The 9,825-nt window shown below is 35.5% G+C and overlaps 2 protein-coding genes across 2 annotated transcripts in view; both read right to left on the reverse strand.

Annotated features, from left to right (window-relative positions):
- The window catches only part of LOC119423483 (integrin alpha-M-like), an 18,583-nt gene extending 14,884 nt beyond the window's left edge, over positions 1-3,699 (reverse strand). Inside the window, exons 1-9 of the mRNA XM_037690879.1 lie at positions 3,663-3,699; positions 2,904-3,006; positions 2,643-2,734; positions 1,915-1,985; positions 1,660-1,774; positions 1,319-1,446; positions 906-1,048; positions 587-737; positions 55-205 (exon numbers count right to left, since the gene is read on the reverse strand). Of these exons, the coding sequence (XP_037546807.1) occupies positions 55-205; positions 587-737; positions 906-1,048; positions 1,319-1,446; positions 1,660-1,774; positions 1,915-1,985; positions 2,643-2,734; positions 2,904-3,006; positions 3,663-3,699 (991 nt within the window). The remainder of the gene's footprint in view (positions 1-54; positions 206-586; positions 738-905; positions 1,049-1,318; positions 1,447-1,659; positions 1,775-1,914; positions 1,986-2,642; positions 2,735-2,903; positions 3,007-3,662) is intronic.
- Positions 3,700-6,146: 2,447 nt separating this feature from the next.
- LOC119423484 (integrin alpha-M-like) overlaps positions 6,147-9,825 on the reverse strand; it is a 14,683-nt gene continuing 11,004 nt past the window's right edge. Inside the window, exons 19-30 of the mRNA XM_037690880.1 lie at positions 9,203-9,276; positions 8,143-8,284; positions 7,968-8,066; positions 7,807-7,886; positions 7,637-7,723; positions 7,464-7,533; positions 7,254-7,352; positions 7,099-7,176; positions 6,903-7,013; positions 6,622-6,735; positions 6,430-6,540; positions 6,147-6,230 (exon numbers count right to left, since the gene is read on the reverse strand). Coding sequence (XP_037546808.1) covers positions 6,147-6,230; positions 6,430-6,540; positions 6,622-6,735; positions 6,903-7,013; positions 7,099-7,176; positions 7,254-7,352; positions 7,464-7,533; positions 7,637-7,723; positions 7,807-7,886; positions 7,968-8,066; positions 8,143-8,284; positions 9,203-9,276 — 1,149 coding nt within the window. The remainder of the gene's footprint in view (positions 6,231-6,429; positions 6,541-6,621; positions 6,736-6,902; positions 7,014-7,098; positions 7,177-7,253; positions 7,353-7,463; positions 7,534-7,636; positions 7,724-7,806; positions 7,887-7,967; positions 8,067-8,142; positions 8,285-9,202; positions 9,277-9,825) is intronic.

Genomic DNA, 9,825 nt, shown 5'->3' on the forward strand with positions numbered 1-9,825 from the left:
GAAGGAAGGAAGGAAGGAAGGAAGGAAGGAAGGAAGGAAGGAAGGAATGTCTACCTTCAATAGAAAAAATTTTGTTTTGCAAATTCTCTTGTATTTTGTGAAGCGCCTCAAAGCCTTCCACTTGAAACATAAACTCGTCAGGTGGAGCAGATGCAATCGTTTTGAGTTCTTCGTTCGCTTCATTGCGTAAAAATGCATTTCCCACCTATGTTGGAAAAAAAAATTGAATGAGGAGATACACTTTGGTATTTTAAATAGTTCATTTAAACTCAAAATAAATCATTTAAAAGTTTGAGCTCACAAAGCACCTTAAAAACAGTTTATATGTGAACACTTTACAAATATTTAAGTAAAATACAACTGTTTTGAACTTTGATGTTAAAAAAGTATTGGGCAATCGTTAAGTTACAGAATTCTCCATATCTGAAACTTTCTGTGACAGCAGATAATATGAACTAATTAAAAAACATTTTCTTTGTATTCTGACAAATCAGTTAGGCTTGTGTGAGTCAGCTGAAATTAATCCCTCTTTTTTAATGCATGCATACTACACTTATGTTGATGGAAATAATTGGTAGATGCTTACCCCAATAGCAAATCGAACAATGTTTTTACCATTTGCTAATCTTATTGCTTCTGGAAGGTTTTGGCCATCATTAGATTCTCCATCTGTAATGACAATTAAGATCTTCTTCACGTTTGATCTGGAACCTTTATATGGTGAGAAGACATCAATCCTGTCAAAAAATTAAAAACATTTCAGTTTGTGTCAGTATGTAAATATAATACAGTATTGCCTCAAATAAATGTAACTATTTGAAAATAAGCAAAGTAATACTATGCTGGTTGTGTAAAAAAAAAAATAGCTTGAAGTAATGTAACCCTTTAACAACAGATTTACTCACACAACATTTTGGATGGCTGCAGCTGTGTATGTCCCTCTTTCCATTTGATCAATGCTATCGATTTGTATTTTCCAGTCTGAAGTGCTAAATGTGTTGAAGTAATAATGAGTTTGAATTTCAGTGGAAAACTGGGTAATGGCAAACTGAAAGAAAATAAGGACAAATATGTTTTAAAGCAAATCAAACAGAAATTTCTTTCAACCAGCAAAATGAAATGTAAAGCAAACAATAATGTGCATTTTATATTAAGAAAACAAATCAAAGTTATATACTTGAGCTTTTCTTTCATTTTTTCATTTGCACTTTCAGTTTTTATAATTGGGGAGATATTTGCCTCAACAAGCTTTCATGCTCCTAGAAAGCTCTTATAACAAAAATATAAATGACTATAAAATTATAAACTTCAGTCTTACTTGTGCATCCTTTCCCAGAAATGCACTGATTAGATCTTTCACAAAAGTCTTCATTCTAATAAAATCATCAGCAGATACACTTCCTGAGCCATCCAACAGAAAAGCAATGTCAGCTTGAGTTTGACACTCTGCAAAGAAAAATGAAATCAGCGTTTAAAACAGACTTTCACATCCAAAATCTTTGATTGTATCCCTTTTTGCTCTTGCATAAAAGTGAACTTTTTGGTGGATGAGTGTGTTAAAAAAGCAGTCACATACTATCATTACAACTATCATCACATTCCAACTATTATAATTAGACTTTGTGTGTGAGAAACAGTGAGTGATCATTGTGTGTTTACCTTCAGGAGAAGATGGGTAAGAACGTCCAAATCTGTTAAGCTGATTTATCTCGAAGCACAAACCATTGTACATTGTGATTGTTTTGCAGTCTTTAGGAATAGTTGGTCCGCATGCCTGAATAAAAGAATCAACTTTCATTAACAGGTTAAGTACTTAATTGTTGAATTTGTTTGCTTTTAACCTGACATTTTCAGGTAAATTAAACAACAAAAAACTACATTGTTTTAAAGTCTGTTGTTCAACGTCTGTCTCACCAAAGTGTTCTGAGTTGAAGGATCGCTGGTCATTGCCAAACCAAGGGACATGTTGGTAACAGTCGTTTGCTCTGGAAACATTCAACAATCTTAAAACACAAAGACTCTGAAAACTGTTTCAAAATGATGACCTGTAACACCCATTCGTCATGTTAAACAATACTGCAGACGCTGCACCAATCCATCTGTCGATCTCACGCTCCATTCTTCCCTCGCTCGTGAACAAAACCCTGAGATACTTGAACTCCTCCACTTGAGGCAGAGCCTCACCCTCGACCCGAAGAGAGCAATCTTCAGTAATCTTGAGCATTATGTTTGTTTAATCTAGTAATTCTGAATGAGATGTCAGACTGTTCCTTCAATAGAAAAATTAAATGTGAACTAGTTCAGTTTCTCCTGTTGCTGAATGCTGCAAACTTAACTAAATATTTTACAGGAAGAAAGTGATATATTCCCATACATTTTCATATCAAAATAAAGCGATATCTTAGAAATTTCACCTTATCTTCTAAAGTTTATTTTACTTGAGTATTTTTTAAAAAGGAAACATTTTAGTTAAGAATTCTTTAAAAATGTATTTTGGTCTTCCTTATCATTCACATAATGGTATTTAAACTCATGCATGCAAAGCACAATAAATAGATGGGGTTTTTTTATGTGTCAAAGCCTTTTATTGTGAACTTTTTAAACATTTTTGTTTGGAAAATAGTTATTAAACTTATCCTTACCTTGAAGAGGTGTGCAGCTCGTAGTTGAGCATGAAAATATTTTACCCCTTCCATTTCTTGAGTATTGTTCAAGGGGGGCACTGACGAGCAAACTAAGGAGACACAACCAAACCACAGACTTTTATTTCATAACTTAGAAAACCTGTTTCTGACCTTATAATCGATGCATGCATTTAATAAAGTTGCAAACTGGTTGAAAAAAAACAACAACATTTATGGCGTCATTATTGATATATTCAATGGAAAACTGATCCGACTCACTTAAATTGTCTTTGAACCACCTGGTAACCAAAACCTGCAGCTGGATGGCTGAGAGACTTCCAAGCAACTGGGTCAATGTTGAAACAATGAACCGCTTTTAACACTGAGAAACAAAGAAAAATGTTTATTTAATACAGAGACATAAGGTACAAATGAAAAACAGAGTTTCTGCTGCAGTCTCCCTGCAAAGAACCAAAAAGAGCCCCAACTACAGCAGATCTGTTTAGAGATCATCGACTAACTTGTCCCATGTTTCATGTCACCATAAATGCTGTTGGATTCTTCTGTTTTTCACCAGGTAAAAAAAAAAAAACTTTTGAAATTATGCACAAGAAAATTGCTCATACTGTATCACATATAATGAATCTGATGGTAAATTAGTTTCCTTCCATCCATTCTTCCATCTACCCATTCAGAAAGTGTGGGAGCTGGTGCCCATTTCCAGCGGTCACTGTGTGAGAGGCAGGGCACACTCTGGACAGATGGCAAGACCATCACAGGTAATTTAGATTCATTCAATTTAAAAATATATAGGAGTGGAATATTAACACCACAACTTGAGTAAAACAAACAAACAAAAAAAAAAACAGGAGATTGTTTAATTGGTAACATATTCAGACAGATTTAAAGAGAATGAGTTGCACACTCGAAAATACATAAAATTATTTCTGTTATGTATAACAGAATATATATGTATGTACATATACATACATGTATGCATGTATATATATAATTGGAAAGAGGCACAAGCCTTTTTACCTGTCCCAAAAGCGGTTACGAATATGATCCAGTCCATTGTGTTTCTCCCATAGAAAGTGTGATGCTTTCCCTGGTTAAACACATTTACTGTGTTTAGGAAACTGTAGAGCTACAGTATGTCCCCTAAAGATAAGAATGAAGGAAGTGACAACAGAATGCTCAAAAGATAAAGGAACTCCACAAGGATATTAACGGACTGTTTCTAATAGAGGACTTACACCACTGACACGTTTCCTTTTGACAAAAACGCTGCTCTCTTCTGTCTTGGGGTGGCAAACAGACAAGAGAAAGGAACTGTAACAATTTCTTCACGTTTAAATAAAGACTCTGGGATCTTGAGCTGTACAACATTCAAGCTGCAAACACTGAGACATATGTAACACCACAGCACACTGTTGTTTTCTTGCTCCTGTCTGGCTGTATGGTGTCAGTTTTATTCAGTGCTCAGGCAGAAAATCACACCAGGCAGTAACATCCATCTTGTGTCAAATCCAACTACACTTGAAGGCATGTAGCAATAATGAAGGGTGAGATGGAGGAAGAAGGGTGACACTTTCTCCTCTCCCCTCCACTACATTTTCTTTTATTTACTTTTCATTCATTAAAGTGGGGCACCAGCTGGTCAGTTTACTGACCAACAACAACTTAATTAATATATTCACCCTTTAATAACCAGAATCAGTCACTGAAGTAGAATCTGTTAATTACAGAGAGTTCTACACCATAACAAATAAATAGTCATCCGAATGAAGAGACCAAAGTTGTCCTTGAAATTTTATTACAAAAATAATCAAAGTAAAATCAACAGCAACAATAAACAAGCAATAATAATGACTCAATTAAGGCTTAATTCTCTTGTCTAAGGCAAAATTCACTCTTTGAGCAGGAATTATTTCAGTTTTATACGCACATGAATTTAGACAAAGTTTGGCTATTTTAATAAATAGTTTACATTGGATTTTGGTTGAAAGAAGTTATTTAATGTGATCAGATGAAGTCATTTATTATCACTGCAAGCCAGGCAATGCTTTACCAAGTTCAAAAAAGTCCATGCTCAATAATCCAGGTATACAATCCAACAATTTTCAGTCAGGTCATCTGGACTGTTTCTTTTCTTTTGCTGAAACATTTCACCTTCCAGTCAGAAGGCTTCATCGGTCAAGGAAACACACAACAAAAACTGATTCTTCCCCCAACAGCTTACTCCAAAGTGGAACAAACCAGTTATGTTGGTGCTAAGATGGTCTCTTTGGCACGCCCCCTCCTCTTGTGCCAGCCCTCTTCCTCATCGACAGTCATGTCAAACTGGTTCATAACCAAAAAAGTCCATTCTCAATAATCCAGGTATACAATCCAACAATTTTCAGTCAGGCTTTATCAAGTTGCATCAGCTAAAATGACATCACCAGAACAAGAATTGCATCATATCACACAGGTGTTTTAAAAGAATGTGAGGCTGAATTGTATTAAATGCTGATGAAAAGGCAATAATAATATGAATAATAATACACAAACATGTCTTAGGGTTGTCTAAATGATTATGGACCTTATCAAGAAGGGAGGAAGTGGCATCTTCGCTCGGGATGCTACTGGAAATAGACAGCAAGATCGGTTGACCTAACTTGTATCTCGTGTTTTAATCATGTTATTGTTTTCTGAGAAACTTAGGGGAGAGTGTTTTGCTTTATCCTTCCCAGTAAATCAGAAATCTGTTGCCTTTCTATATCAAACATTACATGAAGGTACTGTACTTTAAAAAAGTTGTGTAAAGACCAACATGGTACATCACACAAACAGTACCAGGATGAAACTGTTCAGGGTTGTAGAACAACCGTGTTTATTAAATTCTGATCAAGTGTCTGATTCATTTGAACAGAAAAAAAAAACTACGGAGTTCGGTTTCTGTATTACAGCTTTAACAAATTTATTCTCAAAACAACTGCTTTTTTTTTGGTACACATTTTTAGCATAAAATTAGCTTTAGGCAAATCATTTTCAGAGATTTCACATTTTTACAAATTGTGGAGAAAACGAATGCAACCAAAATTGTATTTTTTTCCAAGCATAAAATGAATGGAACAAATTAATGTGTTTACAGAAATTTTTAGACAGACACATTTACCTGAACACCAAAATGGGCAGTTTAATTCAGAATATAAAATTAATATTTCACTTTAAAGAGCCACAAATTATCATATGAAAGAGGACATTATATAAAAAGTGTGCTCAAGATTTTCCCCATGTACCCTATAGCAGATTCCATTTACAATACCTTGTAGTATTTTTTTGATTATCCGAATGTTTTTAGTAGTGCTTGGAATCCATTTTTCTAAAAGTACATTTAACATTTACTGTGCATCACCAAGTATATCCCTTTAAAAAAATCCCATTTTACAAATTCACATCTTTTTTTATTTATAAATCCTAGCTGAACGTCTTTCACTGAAAATTTGAATTAGAGTTTAATCCTTGTGTGGGTGCACCTCAACCATTCTTTTGATCAGCTTCTCCATCTACCGGTGCACTTCCATCAACCATCTGATTGTATTTGCTCTTAAAAAAGCCAGCCTGTGACCAAAAAAGAAAGTGAAGGAAACCAATAAAAAAACAGCATTTTTTTTTAATGTAGTATGAGTGTGGCATTGTAAATAAATTGAAACAGATGAATGAATGACTTTTGAAATGATTTTGGAATGATGAAATTTGTTTTGTTGTCACTTTTAAACTAAAAACCTTTGTAATTTACTAAAATAATGTAGTGACTCACCTTATACAGACCAGCAGTGAGAAGAACAAGAAAAGCCAGTCCTCCCAGAGATCCTCCTATGATCTCTTTGGTAAAATCTGGTTCAGGAAACACTTCTACCTCAGCCTCAATCTGAAAGACAAGTTGAAAGAACATGAGAACATTTCAAGCTCTCATATAGCTTTGAAAAATGTGCATATGATATGTAGTCACCTTGCGCATAAAAGGGGTTTTATTAGAGGTTGTTGAGATGAAGATGTACTTGTTTCTGTCGTATTCTAAACTGGCCGTACTGGTCAAGATAAATTTGGCAGATGGAAGTCCAATCTGAAAAAATGAAGAAGACGGATGAGCCTGTTTTGTTTACAGGAAATTCCTGGTGCTTTTAAATTATTTTTGAGCTGATTCAGTTTGATGATTTAAACAACGTATTATGTCATTTCTAGTCAGAACCAGTTGCACATTTCAAGTAACACCAACCAAACATCAGTTACCTGCTCTATCCACCTTGAGCTGAGGTTTGCAGAGATTTCATATTTTTTGTTCTCGTTATTTTTCATGAAGATGCCGCACCTGAACACGCTGCACCTCGCTACAGAGCAGTTCTGTGGGTAACAAACGCGAAGCAAACTGCGGTATTGTATAAAGTTACTTTCTTATCATATATTTCAACAGGCTAATTATACTTACCACCATTTTATGTTTTTTAATCTGTGCAACATCTGTCAAAACAGGTTCTTCATATTTTTCTCTCTTACAATCTGTAATCTGAAAATGGAACTCATTTATGTCAGTTTTTATCATGTTTAATTTATCTTTTTGTAATTTGTTATAGCATATTTTACCTGCAGACTGTTTTTGTCGACCCAAATGTCTTTGTCACCAAGCCTCACCGGAACCTTGATAACAACTGTAAAATTCAGCTCTCTGAAACTATTACTAACCTAAGAGAAGTAGAGGAAAAACAAGGTTTCAGCGGATTATTACACTTGAGGTTAAGGTCTAAAGAGTTAATTAAATTAAAGATATTGATATCAGATGTAAAATGAAGTTACCTTTATTAGCTGTTTGAATGGTTTTTGCAAATTGTTTTTCCCAAATGTGAAATTGTTGTAGCTGCGAGGGCTGAACAGATGTCGTAAACAATTAATGAAGATTTGCTAATAAGAGTTTTAAACTATAATCACCATTAGATGTTGTTTCTTCGTCTAAAGTGGAGGAAACTGACCTTTCGATTGCAACTGAGATGCTGTGCTTCACTTCAATCTCTTTCTTCTTGTAAAGTTTGCTGGAACTGGCGTGTTGCTGGTTTTCACTGAAGAGTCCAAAAAGAATATATTAATTTTTGTTAAGTATTTCTGCTCCAAGAACAGTAGCTCTAATAAAAATAAACTATACCTTGTGGCATTTGCTGTGACAAAGATTGTTTTGCCAAGTTGTGTGTTTTGCTTGAACCCATATGAGACAATAAAGATGGCCTAAAATGAAATAAGATGCAGAGTTCTGTTTTGGCTCAACAGTCAGGGCAGCAGAGAGCGGCAGCAAAGAAGGAAACTAACCTCGGAGTTGCTTTTGAAAATAGGTTTGTCGACAGTGCAGTCCGTCTTTCCTCTTGTTTCACCATCTTCACTGTCCAAGGAGTTGCACTCAATTCTCCCCTGCATGAAAAGACCAAACATCTGTAAAACTTTCAGGTGCTCCTGATCAGAGAACTGAACAGACTTGATGTCTTACATGCAGAGATGTAAACTTCCTGTAGGAGAGCCCAACAGGATATGTGAGAATGATGAGACTGTTGTAGGAGTTTTCCCCTCGGTTCTTCATTGAGATGGTCACATTCAAAAGCTCATCATAGCCTAATTTTACCTCTGAGGATCTGAAAGAGTTTAGACAAGGTATTATGTCGTACTTCATAATATTTTTTCTTTAAAAAAAATTGTGCAAACTTTGATGTCAGTAGACATTAGCCTCCATTACCATCACAAACTTGCTCATGAGAATTAAAGCAGAGTGCAAAACTAACACCAGTTTATGGAAATAAGAATGCCAATGTGGTTCAAAACATCAAAGTTCATGTGCAATAATCCAGATAGAAAATCCAACAAAGTTCAGTCAGGTCATCTGGATGGGTTTTTTTTTTTTAGGTCCTTCATCCAAAGGACTTCATCAAGTGGCTCCTCGGATTGATGAAGTCCTTTGTATAAAAAACGAAACATCTCAAATAAATAAATAAATAAACCAACCAGATGACCTGACTGAACTTTGTTGGAAGAATACCAATGCTTCTCAGATAAAGTGACACACAAAAGGCATCTGTAAGGCAAATATGAGATTCCTGTACAACCACTTAAAGAAAAATACCTTCCCATTTCAAGTTTTACCTCCACAAATCAAGATCTAGAATTCAACTCAGCAATAAAAGACATCTTGCCAAGCAAAGTAAACAAAAGAGAGACTGTTGTCCTTTGAAAAATGTGTTTTATTCCTGTTTTACCCCTTAAAAGAAGAATCCTGTCTATTACAGTCTTCAGTGACAAAATATCTGAGAAGTGTTTCAAATTCTTTTTTTTTTTTTTTTTTCATTTAGCCTTTATTTATACAGGTAGTCTCATTGAGCCATGAGAACTCATTTTCAAAAGTTCAAGTTTTCAAATTCACTTTTTCCTCTTGAGTAAAGTAAAAAAAAAATGTTTTAAAAAAGAAAGCTAATCCACTTAGCGTGCAAATGCAATGCACTCACGTGTAAAATAACATCACACACATGCAAAGCTTCACTGTTGTATTTTGACCTCACCTGGTGAAGTTGAGATCTACTTTTAAGTTGTCTGTGCAAAACATGTCAGCGCCACAGCTGATCTCAAACTTCATCTGTGAAAGACAGAATGACGTTAAATTGGGTAAATAAATAAGAGCTGAGCCTTCCAATGGTTTCATGTAAAATACTCAATACGACATCAACTTCAAAAAGTATTTGCAAAGGTATAAAGATCATGTTGTTCAATTAATATAATTTGTTTCATAGTTGAAGGGACGGTGGTGCAGTAGGTAAAGCTGCCGCCTCTCTGCGAGAAAGTTGCCAGATCGAGTCACCGCTGGGGGGCTTTTCTGGTTGGAGTTTGCATGTTCTCTCCGTGCATGCGTGGGTTTTCTCCAGGTACTTGTTTCCTCCCACAGACCAAAAACATGCATGTTAGTCTCTAAATTGTCCCTAGGTGTGAGTGAGAGAGTGAATGGTTGTCTCGTTTGTCTCTTTGTGTCCCTGTGATGGACTGGAGACCTGTCCAGGTTGTCCCCTGCCTCTCGCACAGTGACTGCTGGACATGGGCAACAGTGACCCCCGCGACCCAAAAAGGAAGAAGTGGGTAAAGAAGATGGATGGATGGATGGATGGATGGATGGATGGATGGATGGATGGAT

The sequence above is a fragment of the Nematolebias whitei genome, chromosome 17, assembly GCF_014905685.2.
Source record: "Nematolebias whitei isolate Nwh7 chromosome 17, NemWhi1, whole genome shotgun sequence".
NCBI lineage: Eukaryota > Metazoa > Chordata > Actinopteri > Cyprinodontiformes > Rivulidae > Nematolebias > Nematolebias whitei.